The 23,745-nt window shown below is 44.0% G+C and overlaps 1 protein-coding gene and 1 pseudogene across 1 annotated transcript in view; one reads left to right on the top strand and one right to left on the bottom strand.

Moving 5' to 3' along the window:
* Positions 1–8,550: 8,550 nt before the first annotated feature.
* The window catches only part of LOC124556367 (nose resistant to fluoxetine protein 6-like), a 196,940-nt gene continuing 181,745 nt past the window's right edge, over positions 8,551–23,745 (top strand). The window contains exon 1 of the mRNA XM_047130331.1: positions 8,551–8,602. Coding sequence (XP_046986287.1) covers positions 8,551–8,602 — 52 coding nt within the window. The remainder of the gene's footprint in view (positions 8,603–23,745) is intronic.
* On the bottom strand, positions 11,609–11,726 carry LOC124557065 (annotated as a pseudogene).

Below are 23,745 nucleotides of genomic sequence, written 5' to 3'. Positions count from 1 at the left end.
AGCTGCGTGCTGACTGGACGGGCGGCCAGCCGGGGTTTATAGTAGTGCGGAGAAAGGCGGGCGCCAGCCTCACTGTTACCATGGCCGCCGCCGGGCCGCCACTGCCTCTCCTGCTGCTCGCAGCCGCAGCCGCTGCCGCCGTCGCACACGGACAGGTAAGCCGGGACCGACCGCGCTCTCGCCGCCTCTTCTGTTGTGTGCCGCACTCGCTGTGTTCCTGTTCGTGAAGCAAGCTACGCGTTGGCTTAGAAGACACACGGATTTGTGATTTCCTGTCTGAGAGGTCACAGTTCGTAGTAACTGACGGAAAGTCATCGAGTAAACCAGAAGTTCCGACTCCCAGGGGATCTCAAGTTGATTCCGTATTTCTAGATTTCCGGAAAGCTTTTGACACCGTGCCTCACAAGCGACTTCTAATCAAGCTGCGGGCCTATGGGGTATCGTCTCAGTTGTGCGACTGGATTCGTGATTTCCTGTCAGGAAGGTCGCAGTTCGTAGTAATAGACGGCAAATCATCGAGTAAAACTGAAGTGATATCAGGTGTTCCCGAGGGAAGCGTCCTGGGACCTCTGCTGTTCCTGATTTATATAAATGACCTGGGTGACAAGCTGAGCAGTTCTCTTAGGTTGTTCGCAGATGATGCTGTAATTTACCGTCTAGTAAGGTCATCCGAAGACCGGTATCAGTTCAAAGCGATTTAGAAAAGATTGCTGTATGGTGTGGCAGGTGGCAGTTGACGCTAAATAACGAAAAGTGTGAGGTGATCCACATGAGTTCCAAAAGAAATCCGTTGGAATTCGATTACTCGATAAATAGTACAATTCTCGTGGCTGTCAATTCAACTAAGTACCTGGTTGTAAAAATTACGAACAACTTCAGTTGGAAAGACCACATAGATAATATTGTGGGGCCGGCCGAAGTGGCCGTGCGGTTAAAGGCGCTGCAGTCTGGAACCGCAAGACCGCTACGGTCGCAGGTTCGAATCCTGCCTCGGGCATGGATGTTTGTGATGTCCTTAGGTTAGTTAGGTTTAACTAGCTCTAAGTTCTAGGGGACTAATGACCTCAGCAGTTGAGTCCCATAGTGCTCAGAGCCATTTTTTTTAATATTGTGGGGAAGGCGAACCAAAGGTTGCGTTTCATTGGCAGGACACTTAGAAGATGCAACAAGTCCACTAAAGAGACAGCTAACACTACACTCGTTCGTCCTCTGTTAGAATATTGCTGCGCGGTGTGGGATCCTTACCAGGTGGGATTGACGGAGGACATCGAAAGGGTGCAAAAAAGGGCAGCTCGTTTTGTATTATCACGTAATAGGGGAGAGAGTGTGGCAGATATGATACGCGAGTTGGGATGCAAGTCATTAAAGCAAAGACGTTTTTCGTCGCGGCGAGATCTATTTACGAAATTTCAGTCACCAACTTTCTCTTCCGAATGCGACAATATTTTGTTGAGCCCAACCTACATAGGTAGGAATGATCATCAAAATAAAATAAGAGAAATCAGGGCTCGAACAGAAAGGTTTAGGTGATCGTTTTTCCCGCGCGCTGTTCGGGAGTGGAATGGTAGAGAGATAGTATGATTGTGGTTCGATGAACCCTCTGCCAAGCACTTAAATGTGAATTGCAGAGTAATCATGTAGATGTAGATGTAGATGTAGAAGTGATTTCTGGCGTTCCCCAAGGTAGTGTTATAGGCCCTTTGCTGTTCCTTATCTATATAAACGATTTGGGAGACAATCTGAGCAGCCGTCTTCGGTTCTTTGCACATGACGCTCTCGTTTATCGACTAATAAAGTCATCAGAAGATCAAAACAAACTGCAAAACGATTTAGAAAAAATATCTGAATGGTGCGAAAAGTGGCAGTTGACCCTGAATAACGAAAAGTGTGAGGTCATCCACATGAGTGCTAAAAGGAACTCGTTAAACTTCGGTTACACGATAAATCAGTCTAATCTAAAAGTCGTAAATTCAACTAAATACCTAGGTATTACAATTACGAACACATATAAAATGTTGTGGGGAAGGCTAACCAAAGACTGCGTTTTATTGGCAGGACACTTAGAATATGTAATAGACCTACCAAGGAGACACTACGCTTGTCCGCCCTCTTTTAGAATACTGCTGCGCGGTGTGGGATCCTTACCAGATAGGACTGACGGAGTACATCGAAAAAGTTCAAAGAAAGGCAGCACGTTTTGTATTATCGCGAAATATGGGAGAGAGTGTCACAGGAATGATATAGGATTTGGACTGGAAATCGTTACAAGAAAGGCGTTTTTCGTTGCGACGGAATCTTCTCGCGAAATTCCAGTCACCAACTTTCTCCTCAGAATGCGAAAATATTTTGTTGACACCGACCTACATAGGGAGGAACGATCACCACGATAAAATAAGGGAAATTAGAGCTCGTACGGAAAGATATAGGTGTTCATTCTTTCCGCATGCTATACGAGATTGGAATAATATAGAATTGTGAAGTTGGTTCGATGAATCCTCTGGCAGACACTTAAACGTGATTAGCAGAGTATCGATGTAGATGTACATGTAGATGTAGAAGTGCGCTGGCTCCCAACATAGGACGACTGATCGTGACGAACACGCGTTCATTACCTTTCCCCTAGAGCACACATGTCGCGATTATAATGTGCACTCAATCGACTGTATTAATATTATTATTACTTTTGACTCTTTAACCCTTTTATTGGACTTGACAGATATATCCACTCGTTCTCACTCAGTTCGTCGAATATGTCCGTCCTCACGGATTCTGTGGCCTGCTCTTAAGGGGAATGACAAGTCATAGGCTGACTGGTGTTTTGTCGTTAGGTAAAGCTGATTTCACTACACGGTATCTCTCTTCAGTTTCGTGCGTCGGGTGGCAGAAAAAAACCCTGCTTTTCGCATTATTTCTGTTGTATTTACTAGTGTGAAACCATTTGTGACGACAAAAGGGCGTAATCTATCGAAATCAGAACTAGAACGGTTTCTTTTGGATAGTGATGACAACCTTAGTGACAGATGTGAGAGTTGGCGAAACGTGGGAGGTGAGGGAAACAGATTTAGAATCATCTGACGGCAATATGGCACTGCAACGGACGCCACAATATGCTTTTGTTCGTAACAGTTCGGTTGGCCACCGCTTTCCGTTTAATGGTGAGAAAGGTGTAAATATGTCACTAATACAAAAGCGAGTGATAAATTGTTTTCAGTGTTTTGTACATGACTCTTTGTGCAAAAGAACAACTCACCAAACCACCTTATCTGCAGATCAGGACTCATCTACTGATCCAAATCTTGCAGCAAAATCTAGGTCCGCAGTTGGCAAGGCACAACAAGTGATGAAGAAAAGATACTACTCGGAACATTATTCTTCAGAACATTCTGAACAAGTCGGGACCCAAACTGTACTTTTCGAAGAGGAAGTCGCTTGATACATCATGCTTTAGGAAACATGAATGAGGAAGATTGCACCGGTTGATGAAATTTCTCCACTTTGCAGACAGTACATCATATGACCCCTTAGATACTGTTAGAGGAAAACATTTCAAAGCACAGCCGATTGTGGAACAGCTGAGACACGCATTCGGATCAGACTGTACGGCAAATACAGACATTAACATTGACGAATCACTGTTTTCCTAAAAAGAACGTTTCGGATGTAGGAAATTAATTCCTTCAAAGCGTACCAGATTGAGCGTCACTTTATTTTAATTGTTTGGAAGCTGTTCCACTTTATTGTTTACACTGGAAAGTACACAGTTCCATTTAATTTTGGTTCATAAATTAAAATAGACGAAGAAATGTTTTCAACAGTGAGCAAGACACATGGTGTGAGTGCGCCGGCCTGCACTACCGGAAATTGGCCACTGAGGCAGAGGTGCGTGCGCGTAAAATACTCACTTTTTTAGACTCCTTTCTTTTAGTTATTTGGATTTGAGTTCATGAAAATCGATATTCTGTCTGTATGTATTCCGTGTAGTTGTCAGTAGCTCAACGGCAACTTCTGGCAGCTGATTTTAGGAGGCGACTAACCATCGTACTTTGGTGTTTCGGGTCACATTTTGGTGTGGAAAATTTCATTGAATAATCGTGAGCTGTCCTTTAGAATTAGGTGCCCCCAAAATTTCGAATATATTTTCCATCCGAAAGTTTTCTACAATATCAGTTGTTCCAATTTCTCGAGGACACTGACACTGATTGTTAATGGTAATGTCTGAAGTGCGTAGAGTGCTTCTGAAAGAAGGACTGTTTTTTGTGGCGATGTTTGGCGTTGGTTGAAAGGACTTTCTTATTATAAATATTCCAGAGACTATTTATGCTTTACGCAGTTTTTCTATGCGGGTGTTATTGTTTACTCTGTCACTGTCAGTGTTGCCAATGAGTGTTCAACTTGATGCATCCCAAGTCTGTGTGGTTGGACTTAATGTATAGTGTATTCTCCTAAGATATTTGGTGTCCTTTTTTTTGTAAAAATTCAAGAAGAAAATGTTTCTCGACGTGTAGCCGTTGTCGATAAGTTGTCGAATACTAAATAATTTAAATGATGCGTATAAGTCTAAGAAATTTACTCGCTTTCCTCGAGTTTCCGTTTTAGCTGTACGTCGCACGTCTTTCGAATTTTCATTCGTTGGTCTTGGGCTGTTTTGTAACAGTTCTTTTTCGTGCTTATTTGTACCCTATGGTAACGTGGGCAAGTGTCAGATTACAATACTGAAAGGTTTGGGTTCTATCCATAGTCGATCCTAGGGTTTCTTTGTGCCACTTATTGTTTGTTTCACCTCTGGCAGTAATTTGTTAACGTGAAAATGCCAAGCTGCGTCGAGGTTCGGGCTTCACCTTAAATAATAAGTCGGAGGAAGGTAGCCACACCACACCACCAATAAAACAATGTCTAGTAAAATCATATAGCGTTAAAATAAATATTCGGGCTGATGATACCATCGCCCTTTTTGTTAGTGTTTTAGACCAGAATACATCTGATAGAATTGCAGTATTTATTGCAGCATTCTTTTTAGGCTCTTTATTCTTCAATATAATGTTCGTGGATTCGCTTTGGTTCTGCTACTTCTCTTACGTATAGACGTGCATTAAGTGCTCTGTAACGATATCCTGCTACTTACTTAATGCGCTGGTGTGTGCACGTCTCTTCGTGCGGTAGTTACAAGAAATTCACGCAAAGTTGTGAGAAGCATAGCGTCTCTGAAAACAAGTGACAAGCTGCACGTGAATCAGATGGCACCACAGTGCTACTATCCACATCGGTTACACCGGTCAGAGCGCCATGTGCAGCTGAGATGTAGGAAGACGTGTCATGTACAACTTGTCATTTAAATGTTTTAGCTTTGTTTATGAAGCAGCTTGCACTAGCATTCACAATGAAAACAGCTTACTTTTCTTACCGTGTGAGTTCTGGGAATGCGATGTAATGTTTACTATAGTTTTGCGGATGTGTTTAATTTAAATTACCGCAGAATAGACAAGGCGTGTTGCTTGATTACCTGAATGTGCTCTTTATTTCCGTGCATCTTCTCTCTAAGCTGATTCGCCAAGTTCTAGTATTTGACAGTTTGGTATTTGGTAATGCGTGAAATTTGTAAATGATTCACAAATACAACTAAAGCAGAGTAGAACCATTATGAAACAGGAGGTGGAATACATAACTTAGTTGAGGATTGTTTTGAGACATCTTCCTATTCGTACCAAATTCAGAATCGTAAGGAGTGACAGGACGCCATGCTGTACTACGGGAGACACTCTGCATCACAACGCTTCTTGAAAGTTATTATCGTTTTGAGCATTTGTTCTTGCTAATAGTGTTTCAATTATTTACTTCGAAATTTCTGTTTAGACTTATCTATGTATAGGGGCAAAATTAATTGAGGACCAGTAATTCAACACGTGTGGCGAAATTATTTAGTTTATTATGTCACATTGCTAAGAAACTGCACATTCATTTGTAAACGAGCAACGTTGATGTAATGTAAAACTCTCCAAAAAATTTACAACTCATCAGGATCTGCAACAAACTACTGGCAATAAAAAAAACTGTTTCAAATTTCTGATTACTGGTTGAGGTAAGAAGGTCATTACTATACGCTAAGATTGATTATTTGGAATTTCGTTGTGGGTTCGAATATCGACAGCGGTAGTAGGTAAAATGACGGGAAATCTACATTTCCATTCACGAAAGAAGTGGCCTACAAAATATTCATTGGAACGATTCTTGGATACTGATCGTATAGATCAGTGTCAGATTACCTAACCTGGTGATGTTGGATTAATAGAAGAGAGGGAGAAGATCTAAGGAAAAGAAGCGCGTTTCGTCACGGTTTCGTTTTGCTAGCGCAGGAGCATAAGGGAGATGTTGAGCTAACTCCTGTGGCAGCAGCCACAAAGTGAGACGCCGTGCATCGCGGAGAGATTAAGAGATCACGCGTTCCGAGAGGAGGCAGGCGACGCCTTATTCCCTGCCACACACGTCTCGCGAAATAACCGCGACGAGGAAAATAAGAGAAATCAGAGCGCATACCAAGAATCGTGCTCCCAGCGCTCCATTCGCGAATGGAACGGGAAAGGGGAGAAATCCGTTTGGTACCCATAACACCTTCCGCCACACGCCGTAGGGTTGCTTGCAGAGTATAGATTAGACATGTAAGTACAACTGAAGTGAAAATCTGAAATGCTGTGTAAAAGAGGGCTGGAACAAACAGAAATCATAGAATGACAAAACTGTAGAGTGCACTTGTTAAACGACGCGGCAAAAATAATAAGCACGCCGTTAGACGGGGAATTCGTGCCAAGTGACATGTTTCAACTGAATAGATTTTTCTAGCTTTTCTAGCTTTCTCTAGCTTTACTGCTGCTCTGATGTTCGAAACATTTTTCTACAATTTTTATGTAAATAAAAAGTACCAAAATTATATTTTTCTTTCATGTAAAAAGAAATTAAAGTTTCTTGCAGTTCCATAATATTTAAGAACTATGCACTCGGCATTTCCCCTTTATTGGTCTCGTCTTTTTCGGATCATTGCAGTGACGAAGCCTGCTGTATTTTAGCTAGCGAATCCTGAAGTAAAAGCTGTAGTAGTGATCAGTTCCTTGCAATTGTTTCGGTTAGCAGCAACTGAATTTGACAGAAATCTTTGATTCGTTGGAAGAGAAGTGGTGTTCCGAAAGTGCGGTGTCTAGTCTAATGTACATTCACTAATCTTATTCTTTTTTATCTCAAGTGATATTCACTTAAATGTACTTATGTTTTAGAGTGTTTGCATATGATTACTGAGTACATTTTTGAGATCTCTCTTCTTCTTCTTCTTCTTCTTCTTCTTCCAATTCTTCACATATGACCTCTGTATGACCACAAGTTGTCCTTTATGGATCAGGTCTTCCTCTTCTGCTTCCGGAACCTTTTGATTCTATCTCTTCTTCTCACTCCTATTCTTCAGTGGTCTGCAGTACCCTCCTTCCCTCTTTTTCTTGTCACCTCCACTGGTGGTTCTCCCAGATTTTCCTGCACTCTTTTGTCGTTGATCTTTCGCATATTGGTCGGCTTATACTTGCTTTTTCTATTTCACTTCTCTTCCACCTTGATCCTTACCTCAAATCAAGTCTTCCTGCATCCAACAGTCCACTTAGTTCTTGTCTTTCCTATTGTCTTACCCGTTGTCTCTTACACTTTTGGTCATTCTACTCATGTTTATCCTGATCTCGCAAATCTAATCATTTTCAGCCTGATTTCTCCTGATATTGTCCACATTCTCCGGTACCGTTCATCCTTAGGCCTTCGCATCCATATTTCACCGCCTCCTTTAGTGCCCAGTATTTCCGTAAGATTTTTCCTTCTTTTTTCTCTAGTTTTTGCGCACCATGTGTTGTTATTGTTATCGTCTGAGCCGCATATACTACTGAATTTCTCACCATTTTATTGTAATCATTGATCTTTATGTCTGTAGATGAAAGTGTTGTATTGTAGACTTCTCGATTCGTACAGAAAGCTGATCACATCTTCTTCGTTCCCCCTATTATCCTCTCACTGCTCCTGTTTGTTCCTGTCGTATATTCCCCTAGGCATTTAGATTTGCCCACATTTTGAGGGGTGCCCTCTGGCGTTTTGCAATCTCCAGTGGTATTTTGTGTCTTCGTTTTGTTGCTGCAAGCAGTCTTCAATCCTACCCTTCTGGCTATCCTACTTAGGTTGTCAGGTTGTTTCTTTTGCGCATTCTTCTGTCCCACTTACTATCGCTATGTCTTTCGCAGAGACTAGGCAGACCACTAGGGGCCTATTGTCCTTTGCTTCCCTCACGTGCCTCTTCGGTACTCGCATTTCGTTGTTTATTACTCTCTACTAACTGACCTTATTCTTGCACTTGCCTTTCTGTCCGGCAGGATCTCCGTTATCAATACTCGCATTTAGTGAAGTCTCTGAGATATCGGTGGTAAGTGGACGACATTGTGAACACTATGTCTATGTTCGCAGGAATGGAGCAGTCTGTACTCACTGGAGCGGGCGGAAGGTGCGCAGGAGTTGAGCGACACTTGCAGCGCCCACATGCGGATGTACACGCAGAACCTGCGCAACGGAACCTTCTGGGCGCAGTACAGTGAGTACAAACAGTTATCCTGACATTACAAAACTGTACTTATTACCTCAGGACCAATGGAATACCGTCGCATACGTGCGATCGACTGCAATCGCGTATTTACTATCAGAATTTTCACAGTGCGTTGTACACTGAATAGCCAGAGCCAAGAAAACTGGTACACCTGCCTAATATCGCGTAGCGCCCACGCGAGCACACGGAAATGCCGGAACACGATGTGGTGTGGACTCGACAATTATCTGAAGTAGTGTTGGAGGGATTCACACCTGCCGGCCGCGGTGGTCTAGCGGTTCTAGGCGCTCAGTCCGGAGCCGCGTGACTGCTACGATCGCAGGTTCGAATCCTGCATCGGGCATGGATGTGTGTGATGTCCTTAGGTTAGTTAGGTTTAAGTAGTTCTAAGTTCTAGGGGACTGATGACCATAGATGTTAAGTCCCATAGTGCTCAGAGCCATTCAAAGGGATTCACACCACGAATCCTGCAGGGCTGTCTATAAATTAGTAAGAGTACGAGGGGGTGAAGATCTCTTCTGAACAGCACGTTGCAAGGCATCCCATATATGCTCAATAATGTTCGTATCTAGGGAGTTTGATGGCCAGCGGAGGTATTTAAAGTCAGAAGAATGTTCCTGAAGCCACTGTGTAGCAATTCTGGACGTGTGGGGTGTCTCATTGTCCTGCTGGAATTGCCAAAGTCCGTCGGAATGCACAATGGACATGAATGGCTGCAGGTGATCACACAGGATGCTTACGTACGTGCTACTTGTCAGAGTCGTATCTAGACGTATCAGGGGTTCCATAACACTCCAACTGCACACTCTCCAAACCATTAAGAGCCTCCACCAGCTTGAACAGTCCCCTGCTGACATGTAGGGTCCATGGATTCATGAGGTTGTCTCCATATCCGTACACGTCCATCTGCTCGAAACAATTTGAAACGAGACTCGTTCGACAAGGCAACGTGTTTGCAGTCATCAACAATCCAATGTCGGTGTTGACGGGCCCCGGCGAGACATAAAGCTTTGTGTCGTGCAGTCACCAAAGTTACATGAGTGGGCCTTCGGCTCCGAAAGCCCATATCGATGATGTTTCGTTGAATGGTTCGCACGCTCACACTTGTTGAGGGTCCAGCACTGAAATCTACAGCAATCTGCAGAAGGGTTGCACTTTGGTCGCGTTGAACGATTCTCTTCACTTGTCGTTAATCCTATTCTTGCAGGATCTTTTTCCGGCGGCAGCGATGTCGGAGATTTGATATTTTACCGGATTCCTGATATTCATGGTACACTCGTGAAATGGTCGTACCGGAAAATCTCTCCTTCATCGCTACCTCGGAGATGCTGTGTTCCATCGCCCGTGCGCCGACCATAACACCACGTTCCAACTCGTATAAATCTTGATAACCAGCCATTGTAGCAGCAGTAACCGATCTAACAACTGCTCCAGCCACTTGTCTTGTATAGGCGTTACCGACCGTAGCGTCGTATTTTGCCTGTTTACGTATCTCTGTATTTGAATACGCATGCCAATACCAGTTTCTTTTGCTTTTCAGTGTAATTGACGGGTAGTGATCTGGTTCTCTAAAGCAGTGTGATAAGCCCTTTGAAGTTCATGATCTACAGGGTACACCTATGCGGTGGCGCTGGAGTCTACGCGCTCTTCGAATAATGGAGTTAGATGACATTTTCACAACGAGTATTTGGGTGACAGGAGGTGGAGAGGTAAAAAGGATGGAAAATGAGGGTTTAAACTCCCGTCGATCTCGAGGTCATTAGAGACGGAGCACAAGCTCCGAATATTACGAGGACGGGGAAGGAACTTGGCCGTGCCCTTTGAAAGCAATCATCTAGGCATTTGCCTGGAGGGGTTTAAGGAAATCACGGAGGAGATGTTGTGGTCTAATGATCCTCGTCACCAGACTTTGCGCCAAGGTTCTGGATTAAATTCCAAACCTCTCCGCTGTATCTCATGAAGTGAGAGCGTGTGACACTGTTGATGGTGAATCGTCCGTCGGATGGGGACGTGATGGTCGGCGGCCTACCTTGTACTATTCCAGAGGAGTAGGCCCTGAGCCAGCACCAGGTTTTACCTTCTCCCTACTCTCGTCATCGTCGTACAACACATACGTAACGCTACACTATACGCGTCTGCATTACACTTACCCACATTCCACAAATACATTCGCAACACAACAAGCCGCAAGGAAACTGACCAGAGTGTGCGAAGGATGACCAGCCATCCCGGCAGGCAGATGAACCCACCCCGTGAAATTTTCCAGCCAACAATACCATACGGCATTTACATCTTTACCGAAAAGTCACTCGTGTGAAAATACACTATAATAGCAGAAAAAACTACCGGTAGACGTGGGTCCGACAACAAGCCGTTTGGAAGGTAATAGCTGATATGTGGTTATGAGCCGCCACTGACTTTAGTTCTGGTTAGTACAGATGTATTTGAAATGTGAACTTTTCGTTTAATTCATCCAACTGGACTCGAATTTCAGCCACGTTCCCTGGTTGGCGAATGTGTTCAAAATGTTCAAATGTGTGTGAAATCTTATGGGACTTAACTGCTACGGTCATCAGTTCCTAAGCTTACATACTACTTAACCTAAATTATCCTAAGGACAAACACACACACCCATGCCCGAGGGAGGACTCGAACCTCCGCCGGGACCAGCCGCACTGGCGAATGTGATAGATGTACGAAAACGTACTGAAAATTAATGCCTCCGAATTTTTTACTGAAAATCCTTAAAGCTTTTTAAGTAAAAACTAAAAAGTAAACTGTGTCCGAAAAGGCTTTGGAAGGCTCAATGGTACCTACCGGCCGCCGTGTCATCCTCAGCCCATAGGCGTCAATGGATGTGGATATGGAGGGGCATGTGTCAGTACATGGCTCCCCCGGCCGTATGTCAGTTTACAAGACCGGAGCCGCTACTACTTCTCAACCAAGTAGCTCCTCAGTTTGCTTCAGCTTCACAAGGGCTGAGTGCACCCTGCTTGCCAACAGCGCTTGGCAGACCGGATGGTCACCCATCCTACTGCTAGCCCAGCCCGACAGCGCTTAACTTCGATGATCTGGCGGGAACCGGTGTGACCACTGCGGCAAGGCCGTTGGCACTTTTTAAGTAAAACAAATGTTATTAACATTCCACAAATTTATTCTTCATGTCTACACATATATTTCTCATCATAGTCACCGTGGCTAAGAACACATTTCTCCCAACGATAGACTAGTTTGTTGATACCACGGTGCCACAACCTCACCTCCACTTGCTCCGCTTCATCACAATCAAAGGGAAGTCCTCGAAAGTGTCCTTTAAGTTTTGGAAACAAACGGAAATCGGATGGGGCCAAGTCACGACTGTATGGAGAATGATCGATGACGGTGAACCCAAGACGTGGGATTGTTGGAAATGTCGCAGCGCACGCGTGTGGTCTGGCAGTGCCAAGCTGAAGGAGAGGATGCTCCCTGTTCAAAAGTGGTTCAAATGGCTCTGAGCACTATGGGACTTAACTGCTGAGGTCATCAGTCCCCTAGAACGTAGAACTACTTAAACCTAACTAGCCTAAGGACATCACACACATCCATGCCCGAGGCAGGATTCGAACCTGCGACCGTAGCGGTCGCGCGGTTCCAGACTGTAGCGCCTAGAACCGCTCGGCCACTGCGGCCGGCCGATGCTCCCTGTGTGGAAGAACTCTTCAAATTCGAAACTCGATTACAGCACTCTGTTTCTCAAGCACTGACTTAGTTCCGTTACACACTGCTATGTTACACGCTACAATTGGGACGCTCCTAGTGGCAGCGGGCTGCAAATATGTAGAGATGAACAATAAAACTGCCATGTTACATGCTACAATTGGGAGCCCTCTTGTGTCAGAGAGCTGTAAATATATAGAGACGAAGAATAAAGATGTAGAGTTTTAATAACTTTTTATTTTATTTAAAGAGCTTTAAGAATTTTTCACATAAGAAATTCGGAGACATTACTTTTCAGCATGCCCTCGTAGACTGTTTGCAGATAATGCCGTCCTTTATCGTCTAGTGACCGCAACAGAAGTTAAAAACAAATAAAAAATGGTGTTGATAAGATATCTGAATTGTGAAAAAGTGGCAATAGACCTTGAAAAATATATGTGTGTGTCACTCCTAATGAGTACTAAGACAGCTCTGCTTAATTGCTGTTACATGACAAACGACACAAATTTAGATGTTGCAGATTTAACTTAACACCTACGTATGACAGTCAGGAACAACTTACGTTTGAAAGATGACAAAGAAAATGTTGTTTGAAAGGCAGAATACAGACTGCGTTTTGCTGGCAGAGCACTGAGAAACTGCAAAAATCTACTAAAGAAATTTTTTTCACTACGTTAGTCATTTCTCTTCTAGAATGCTATTGCGCAGTATGGGATTCTTACCAGATAGGATTGACGGAAGACATCGAAAACGTCATAGGAGGGTGTCTCGTTTTTTGTTATCACGAAACAGAAGAGAGTTGGGACGACACTCACTCATTAAAACCAAGGAGTTTTTTTTATCGCGGGATATCTTTTCAAGAAACGTCAATAAACAACTTTATCCTCTGAATAACAAACTATTTTGATGCCTATTACTTACACAGGGACGAATGAAATAGGAGAAATCATAGCTCGTTCGGAGAGATTTAGGTGTTAACTTTTTACATACTTAATTAGAGAGTGGAACAGTAGAGATATGGTTTTAAAATGGCTTCTTCACCCTTCTGCCAAGCACTTAATTATAAACTGAAGAGTAATGTTGCTGCTGTAGGTTATCAAAATGACAGTGGATAGACACCTGTAACTCACTTTGAGGATAACTGACAATTTTGCTTTTTTTGCTTCTATCAAACTTTTCATCTTCAAATTATTTCTATACGCTATTTCTGAACCTGTTGATTTATTGTGGCGAGTCCCCGAAGCCCTGTGACCAGCTGTCACCAGCTGTGCACAAACAAGAGTGATCTTTCCAGAGTTTGGCTGGTAACGGCTCAAATGGTTCAAATGGCTCTGAGCACTATGGGACTCAACTTCTGAGGTCATTAGTCCCCTAGAACTTAGAACTAGTTAAACCTAACTAACCTAAGGACATCACAAACATCCATACCCGAGGCAGGATTCGAACCTGCGACCGTAGCGGTCTTGCGGTTCCAGACTGCAGCGCCTTTAACCGCACGGCCACTTCGGCCGGCGCTGGTAACGGGAAATGATACCACGATAGTTACTGATCAGATTCTTCGCTGCGTAAAATTCCAAAGTTCTCTTCAGAGTGTCGTTCAGTGACATTGCTGATGGTTTGTCGGTTAGGAGCCTTAAGCTTGTTGACGCCTTAGTACTTTCCGAAAGAGATACGTTATTGACTGGCACCATATCTTACCTAATGTGTCACTTCCATCATTAACAACACAATAATAGGTCCTGTGGGCGCTAAACATTTGCCTGCAATGTAGACGAATACTTGAAAGGCGTCAACCAAATCGCGCTAAGAGGATATGCTAAAGGCGCAAGAACCATAGAACACCCCATTACAGGGCGAGTTGGCGCCGTGACTCGCATAGAGGGGGGGGATTGAAATCCCTGCCTGGGGTTCAAAGTTTAGGCTTTCTGTGGTTTTCATAAAATCACTTTAAATGAACGTGGAGATACCTCCTCTGATAAGGCCCCACCTGATATCTTGCACATCATCTTCTGGTCTGAAGGAGGAAGAGCAAATTAGGATTTAAAGTCCCGTCGACGACAACGTCATTAGAGAAGGAGCCCAGACTGACAGCTTAAGTGATGGCAGAATGACTTCTTGAATGTGGTGCTACGGTCCCGAAACGTTGACTGACAGAGACCGCCGACAGTTGATGAGGGCCGTAATGTGTAATAAGCAGACATATGTCCAGACCATTACACAGAAATTCCAAACTGCATTAGCAAGAAAAAAATGATAAAAGAAATAAATAAAACGGTGTAGTTGTGGGAAGTCTATTTACAAAACAAATACTTCATTAGCTACTCACCGACAGTAAAATTCTTCTTGAAAAATAATAGAGAGGTTAACGAAAAAAAGTTATGAGAAAGATTATCTTTCTGTGTCCATCCGATTGTGAATACGGTGTAAAAGGCTAATACGGGGCAGTTCGACGAGGAGCTCGATGGAAATACCGGTATATAGTGCCTATCAGAGCTGTTGAGTCGTGGTTTGTAAGTCGCGCAGATATATTTGTATGGGCCTGCGCACATTCGAACAAGTACCTCCTAAGAAGTGCAAATCGCTCGGGGATAGATTATATGCAGTCTTTGGCGAAAACTAGTACTTTCACATTTCTGAAAGAATACACTTCTAACTATTTACAAACTGTGCTGCCAAGCGTACTAATATTTTGCATTTTAAGTACACTGTGGATCAAAAGTATCCGGACACCTCCAAAAACATACATTTTTCATATTAGGTGCATTGTGCTGCCGCCTACTGCCAGGTACTCCATATTAGAGACCTCAGTAGTCATTAGACATCGTGAGAGAGCAGAATGGGGCGCTCCGCGGAACTCACGCACTTCGAACGTAGTCAGGGGATTGGTTGTCACTTGTGTCATACGTCTGTACGCGGGATTTCCACACTTCTAAACATTCCTACGTCCACTGTTTCCGATGTGACAGTGAAGTGGAAACGTGAAGGGACACGTACAGCACAAAAGCGTACAGGCCGACCTCGTCTGTTGACTGACAGAGACCGCCGACAGTTGAAGAGGGCCGTAATGTGTAATAAGCAGACATAGGTCCAGACCATTACACAGAAATTCCAAACTGCATTAGGATCCACTGAAAGTACTATGACACTTTGGTGGGGGGTGAGAAAACTTGGATTTCATGGTCGAGCGGTAGCGGTTGGTCATAAGTCACACATCACGCCGGTAAATGCTAATCGACGCCTCGCTTGGTGTAAGAAACGTAAACATTGGACGATTGGACAGTGGAAAAACGTTGTGTGGAGTGACGAATCACGGTACACAATGTGGCAATCCGATGGCAGAGTGTGGGTATGGCGAATGCCCGGTGAACGTCATCTGCCAGCGTGTGTAGTGCCAACAGTAAAATTCGGAGGCGGTGGTGTTATGGTGTGGTTGTGTTTCTCATGGAGGAGGCTTGCACCCATAGTTGTTTTGCGTCCTACAATGATGTTTTAGGCACCTTATTGCTTCCCACTGTTGAAGAGCAATTCGGGAATGGCCATTGCATCTTTCAACACGATGATGCACGGCCTGTGGCGGATTGGTCACAAGACAATAACATCCCTGTAATGGATTGACCTGCACAGAGCCCTGACCTGAATCCTATAGAACACGTTTGGGATGTTTTGGAACGCCGACTTCGTGCCAGGCCTCACCGACCGACATCGATACCTCTCCTCAGTGCGGCACTCCGTGAAGAAATGGCCGCCATTCCCCAAGAAACCTTCCAGCACCTGATTGAACGTATGCTTACGAGAGTGGAAGCTGCCGTGAAGGCTAAGGGTGGGCCAACACCATATTGAATTCCAGCATTACCTATGGAGGGCGCCACGAACTTGTAAGTCATTTTCAGCCAGGTGTCCCGATACTTTTGATCTCGCAGTGTATCTCAGTTTCAGTTGTAGCGTTTGCGGAAACAAACCTGTATATTTCGACTTTGCTTCATTTGTAGCTTCAAAAAAGGCCAGTAGAACTGTTCTGTGACTGCTGTTTGTATTCGATCCGCACACATCGTAGTGCGATGTCACAGTGATATAGACGATAATACTTCCCTTTGTGGAGAGGATACACCAGCGAATACGGCTAGCACCGCCGACTGCATCAGCGAAGGTTTCTTGGACCAAGAAAGGTGAAGAGCAAGTTTCTAGTTCAAATGTCAGGATTGCGAGCAGTTCGGTGATGGGAAGCTTGTTCAGAAATGACTTGTGGTTTTCTGCCAGGAACAGTCCCGGTGTTTCCGAGCGGTCTAAGGCGCTGCAGTCCTGGACTGTGCGGCTGGTCCCGCCTGGGGTTCGAGTCCTCCCTCGGGCATGGGTGTGTGTGTTTGTCCTTAGGCTAATTTAGGTTAAGTAGTGTGTACGCTTAGGGACTGATGACCTTTGCAGTTAAGTCCCATAAGATTTCACACACATTTTTAGTCCTGGTGTTTACTCTAAGTTGTTGGAAAAAACGGCAGATAAGCTGCATCATGACTGAGTCAGGACTCAAGACAAAGTATATCAGGCAACTAACCAGTGTTTACCACTTTTCAACTCACTTTTCTCGATGGCTATGGCTGTTTTGTAATTCGTGTCTCGAAACATCCCGATGTGTGAGATTTCGGCCAGAGATAGTCCGAAATTTCAAAAGCTTTCCATATTGGTGCACACAGAGAAAGGGAGAGTAAGGTTTTATGTTACGTCGACTACGAGGTCGTTAGAGACGGAGGAAAAAATGGGAGCGGAGAAAGAAATCGGCCATGTCTTTTTCAGAGGAACCATCCCAGAATTTTTTTAAGCTATGCAGGGAGACCATGGGAAACCTTGGATGACCTAACGGAGAACTGAATCCCAGTCCAGCCGAATGCGGGTCGCCTGTGCCACATTGCTTCGTTATGTTAGGGCAAGCGATACTACTCTATAAAATAGCATTTCACTAATGTTTTGTTTGTGGTCTTCAATCCAGAGACTGGTTTGATGCAGCTCTCCATGTTACTCTATCCTGTGCAAGCTTCTTCATCTCCCAGCACCTACTGCAACCTACATCCTTCTGAATCTCTTCAGTGTATTCATCTCTTGGTCTACCTCTACGATTTTTACCCTCCACGCTGCCCTCCAGTACTAAATTGGGGATCCCTTGATGCCTCAGAATATGTCCTACCAACCGATCCCTTCTTCTAATCAAGTTGTGCCACAAATTTCTCTTCTCCCCAATTCTGTTCAATACCTCCTCATTAGTTATGTGATCTACCCATCTAATCTTCAGCATTCTTCTGTATCACCACATTTCGAAAGTTTCTATTCTCTTCTTGTCTAAAGTATTTATCGTCCACGTTTCACTTCCTGACACTTAAATCTATACTCGATGTTAACAAATTTCTCCTCTTCAGAAACGCTTTCTTTGCCATTGCCAGTCTACATTTTATATTCTCTCTACTTCGACCGTCGTGAGTTATTTTGCTCCCCAAATAGCAAAACTCCTTTGCTACTTTAAGCGTCTCATTTCCTAATCTAATTCCCGCAGTATCACCCGATTTAATTCGAGTACATTCCATTATCCTCGTTTTGCTTTTGTTGATGTTCATATCATATCCTCCTTTCAAGACACTGTCCATTCTGTTCAACTGCTCTTCCAGGTCCTTTGCTGTCTCTGACAAAATTACAATGTCATCGGCGAACCGCGATAAAAATTCTGTCTCAACTTAGAATGAGAGGCTGCTGAAATGTTTTGTGTTAGAAAGAACATGGGGGGTACAGCAAGTGAGCTGCAGGCTCAGTTAGGCTTGTGATGGTTAGAGTTGGCTATCGGTCATTCTTTCATAGTAAAGGACATGAATGTCCTGAGAAAACCGTACCACTGCTGGTATACTGAAAGAGGACTTCATCTGGTTCAGTATATTTATTTCTCGAGTACAGTTTCTGGCCTGATAAATAAATCATCTTCAGATTTAAAACTAGTGCCGCAAAGTTTGTATAAAGAATGAGGGTGTAGCATTAAACTAAAATTTTCGACAAACTGTTCATTGCAACCTGTAACACCTCCGTTTTTATCCTGACCTGATCTGATAGAATAGCAGCCCAATATTTATTATTAACATGACCATGAACCTAATGGGGCTGGTAATCGGAATTGACTGCTACGGAAGTTGTTACTTTCCAGTTCGTCCTGTTCAATACTATAATACTGAATGTATGGTAATATGGAACACCAACACAGTTTTACTAATTATGAACTTATATTCTTATCAAAATACAAAAAGGAGAGAGCCACTGCCTTCGTCATACATATCTAATTACGGCTAATCTCAGCACAGGATTTCTTCATTTGCCATTATCGTCACACGCTAATCCATCACTGCAATCCAAGGTTAGGCCGGCGCGGTAGACGCGAAACTAAATATCGGCACTAGTAACGTCAAAAAACGGCTCTGAGCACTATGGGACTCAACTGCTGTGGTCATAAGTCCCCTAGAACTTAGAACTACTTAAACCTAACTAACCTAAGGACATCACACACATCCATGCCCGAGGCAGGATTCGAACCTGCGACCGTAGTGGTCGTGCGGTTCCAGACTGTAGCGCATTTAACCGCTCGGCCACTCCGGCCGGCAGTAACGTCACTGATCACTTTTACAAAGATACTTCATCGCTTTCCCGGCATTCATTTATTATTTAGGGGTCTAACCACGGCGATGGTGACACCCTTCTCGGTTAAAAACCCTATATTCCAATAATGGCCTCCACACACACACACCATTCCCGCCAGCCACTCTGGCGCATCTCGGCACTCGCTCTCTCAACACGTCATAATCGATTGTTCGCCCATCGACCTGTGCCGAGTGCAAAGTTATAGTAAGGGCCTACGGACCCCTTACAAACCTGACTTCGAGATATTAAATTGGTAATTTAAAAAAAATGCAGTGATCCAGACGGAGTTTTCATTCATCTTTCTTTCTGCCCGTGTAGAATGGTAGATTTAATTCTTTCCATGTTCACGATAATAAATTTCAGAGCCATCAGGGAGAACAGTCGTTCTCCTTCTTGAAAGACAAAGAGAAGAAAGTGTTGGTATAGTTTGGTAAGAGATGCTGTCACTATCCCGACACCTTTGTGGCGTTGCCCTAGGGGAAATCCTAAACGTGTCATCATCAGCTGGATGTCGCAACGCCCGCGCTGCGTCACGCCATTCATTTCACAATGCAGGCTGCTCGTTCCGGCGCAGACAGCCACAGACACGCATGCGGGCCCGGAGGCTGGGCAGGGCAGGGATGGTCGCAGCTGTGTCTCTATTTGGCGAAGCCGCCTCGGATTTCTCTCCCGGCCAAACTGGCTTATGGCCTCTTGCTTTCCCTGTCGCACTTTAGTCAGCAAGGCGGAGAGAGTGGATGACAAATATCCGGCTTCTACTGGGCCGAAATTTTCTGTCCACGAAAGTGAGAACAAAATTCCGGGGCAAGAGTAAACTTTACACTGGCCGGTGTTTTACGCCTGCTGTTTCCTAAGAACTTTTATTTCTTTATCGTTATTGTCGGTACATTACTTAGAAAACTACTGTGGTCATTTTTGTACATTGTATTTTTGAAACGCCGGCCGAAGTGGCCGTGCGGTTGTAGGCGCTACAATCTGGAACCGAGCGACCGCTACGGTCGCAGGTTCGAATCCTGCCTCGGGCATGGATGTGTGTGATGTCCTTAGGTTAGTTAGGTTTAATTAGTTCTAAGTTCTAGGCGACTGATGACCTCAGAAGTTAAGTCGCATAGTGCTCAGAGCCATTTGAGCCATATTTTTGAAACAAATTGTACAAAAATACACTTTATTGTTTCTAGAATGAAATTTTCACTCTACAGCGGAGTGTGTGCTGATATGAAACTTCCTGGCAGATAAAAACTGTGTGCCGGACCGAGACTCGAACTCGGGACCTTTGCCTTTCGCGGGTAAGTGCTCTACCAACAGAGCTACCCAAGCACGACTCACGCCACGTTCTCACAGCTTTACTTCTGCCAATACCTCGTCTCCTACCTTCTACTTTGGTATACCGCTTGTCCGCGAAAGGCAAAGGTCCCGAGTTCGAGTCTCGGTCCGGCACACAGTTTTTATCTGCCAGGAAGTTTCATATCAGCACACACTCCGCTGTAGAGTGAAAATTTCATTCAATAAACAATAAAGTGTATTTTTGTACATTAAGTTTCACTTTATTGTTATTTCTTGAAGTACCTGCGTTTATTTATTTTACCAAAAATAAGGTATTTATTTAACTGTTACTAAGTTACCAAAATGGCTCTGAGCACTGTGGGACTTAACATCTGAGGTCATCAGTCCCCTAGAATTTAGAACTAATTAAACCTAATTAACTTAAGGACATCACACACATCCATGCCCGAGGCAGGTTTCGAACCTGCGACCATAGCGGTCGCGCGGTTCCAGACTGAAGCGCCTAGAACCGCTCGGCCACAACTACCGGCTACTAAGTTACCCATTAAAACTGCCCTCCATCTAATATTGCAAAAGAAAACTCCAGAGAACTAATAGTACTAAGAAGTGAGGGAGGGTGAATGGAATGAAGGACAGAAATTTTTAAAAAAAGTAGTTTGCTTTCATTATAAAAATACGTGGAGCAGGTGACAAGTACTACGACAGTTTTTGTATGATCTTAAGTATTCTCAGCCAGCTTCATTTTCGCGCTAGCTTCAGAAATCTCGTGGATCTGAAAACAAGTCGATGGTGTACCGGAATATTTCGCTTTTGATCACGTATGATGCATGTTAGCTTCTGGGTATCGCCGAGCGGTCTAAGGCGCTGCAGTCGTGGACTGTGCTGCTGGTCCCGGCGGGGGTTCGAGTCCTCCCTCGGGCATGGGTGTGTGTGTTTGTCCTTAGGATAATTTAGGCTAAGTAGTGTGTAAGCTTGGGGACTGATGACCTTAGCAGTTAAGTCCCATAAGATTTCACACATATTTGAACATTTTTTGTTCTGGGTATCCAGGCTCTCTTTCAAGCTCGACTTCGGGTCCGAAGACAGCATGGCTTCGGAAACGAAGACAAGTTGATGATTTACTAGATTTTCCTACCTTTGTTCTGTTTGTTCTGGTAAGTCACATCCTTCTGCACTGGGTATGCATTAACTGATTAGTATACTCTCTTTCCGCTGTCTGTGAGGGTATTGAGGCTATTGCGTTCAAGAAGGCAAATTTCTGCCCTTAGGAGAGGTGAGCGGAAGCTGCATTCTGTGTTCTGTCAACAGGGACGGTTAAAATGGATATAGCAGTAGGACTTGTGCAGTTGTTACAATGGTTTCGCTCTCACCACTGAATCGCTGTGTTCTTACGAATTGATGGAGTGCAATTGTTGATAACATTAGAGAATGACGCAATGATTATGCTTATGTTGCCATGCCGTCGGCAATGCGTATTACTTCCGCCAGACAAGAAAGGCCATCGCTTAGGTGGTAGATTCTCCGATTAAAATGCTTGAAATGCCCATATGAGTCAAAAACAGAGGTTCTTTGGTGACCGCTTGCTCGCCGTAGTGAGAACATTTACAGTGGGGGCCCAACCTTAGTTGTCGACCAAGTTCACACAGTAGCTAATAGGCTAGACTCGTATATCGGAGGTGCGGATTTAGTCTATTTGTGGCCATCCGGAGTTACATGTTCCGATGATTTTCCCTCAACAAGTGAGCCGCTGTGGCTCCCTTGAATATACCTTGGATGCCAATTTTCCACATCATATGCAGTTGAGGAAGTCCTCCGCCTCTAATGACATTGCTATCGAGGGGAGATTGCACTCAGACCTTTCTTTAATGAAGTTAGTATTCGAAAAATGTTATGATTATCTCAGTAAGCTTAAGAGAAGGACATCAGTTATGTCTCGATTGTAGTCATTCGTCACTACTAAAGGCACTTTCTCACGAAGAGGCTTCAGGGACTGTTCGACTAGGACTGCACCTTTACTGAAAAAATTTAATCTCTGTCCGTGGCGACCGTATTATCTGACAGTTTTATCTTCGTTGCCAACAGAGTGTTTCCACTGCAGGCAGAAGCGGAATAGGATTCACTCAGCCTCATGAGAACAGCTAGCAGCTCCTCGAGAGAGGAGAAGCGATATAATTAAAGCTCTGATCAACCCAAAGGTTGATCTGATCAGCACAGAGTTGTACTGCCAGTAGTCCTATTTGGAGAAGGAAGAAAGATGAAAGTTTCACGTCCCCTCGACAGCACCGTTATCAGAGCCGAGCATAACATGGGATTACGAAAGGATGGGGAAGGAAATCTACAATGTCCTTTTCATTAGAATCATCCAGGCTAACCCTCCTGAAAGTGGATTGCCCTATCTTTATTCTGACTTCTGAACTAACGTATTCAAATAATTACAGAGGGTCCTGCAATTTAGCGGGGGCTCCGAGCCACGGTACAAGTTGGACTTACGTATGCAAATCATTGCTCGATATGGAAGAAGCTAGAAGCGACAGAAAAAAAAACACTGTCACTTATGATCTGTAGTCTCGCACTTACCCCATCAACCACGAAGCCAAAAAAGCGTTTATGCTTCGAAAATTGACATGTAGGAATGTCGTACTCGCCCTTATCCCTTCAGTCCTGTGTTCTAATGACGTCGCAAGTATGAGGTGAATCAGCAGTCTGTGTACAAATCAGTGTCCTAAAGTATGACAGCGCCACCATGTAACATGTGCGAAATATTTTCCACTTTCAAAATTCGCGATGCTAGTGGAGTTGTAGTAAAACTCATTGCACCTAGTTTTAATTTGTACTCTACCCATTGTACATCCAATCTACTCAGAAAAAAATTTGCGGTAGTGCAAATTGAGATTCATCCTGATTTACAAATACAATCCCGTGCATTACCGCTGAAAGAATTGTGTTAACGGACTGTGAAATGCTGTTTCGGTGGATACGGTAACAAATTCTTTAACAGTTGGTTCCGATTAAATTTTGCATTCAAACACCATTTCACTGAAGTTACGAAAATATTTTTACAATACGATACTGCAGTGCCTGCGTTGTTAAGAAAAACGATGTAATGTTTCTTCGGATATGCAAACATGTCCGAAGCAACATTGCATTGTTTCTTCTTAACAACACAGGCTCTGAAGTATAGTATTTATCCGCCGGTACCAGGCAGCGACTTTTAGTTAAAATATACACCCCCCCCCCCCCACACCTCTGTACGAGAATTACATAATGTGTGTAGGAGTATAGGTTGTGACGCAGTAACGACGACATATGGAAGTGGCCGTGAACTGAGCACGGATAGCCAAAGCAGTTAAGGCGACGGCCCGCGCAAGCGGGCATTCTGGATTCGAGTCCCGGCCTGGCACAAATTTTCACTGTCGAAATTCCCTTACGCAGCTGATGGTTGCTGGTATTCGCAACTGCGAATACATTTCATGCATGTTACCATTAGT

The sequence above is a fragment of the Schistocerca americana genome, chromosome X (assembly GCF_021461395.2).
Source record: "Schistocerca americana isolate TAMUIC-IGC-003095 chromosome X, iqSchAmer2.1, whole genome shotgun sequence".
NCBI classification, from domain to species: Eukaryota; Metazoa; Arthropoda; class Insecta; order Orthoptera; family Acrididae; genus Schistocerca; species Schistocerca americana.
Note: the sequence above shows the minus strand (reverse complement) of the source record. Positions and strands in the feature narration are given on the sequence as shown.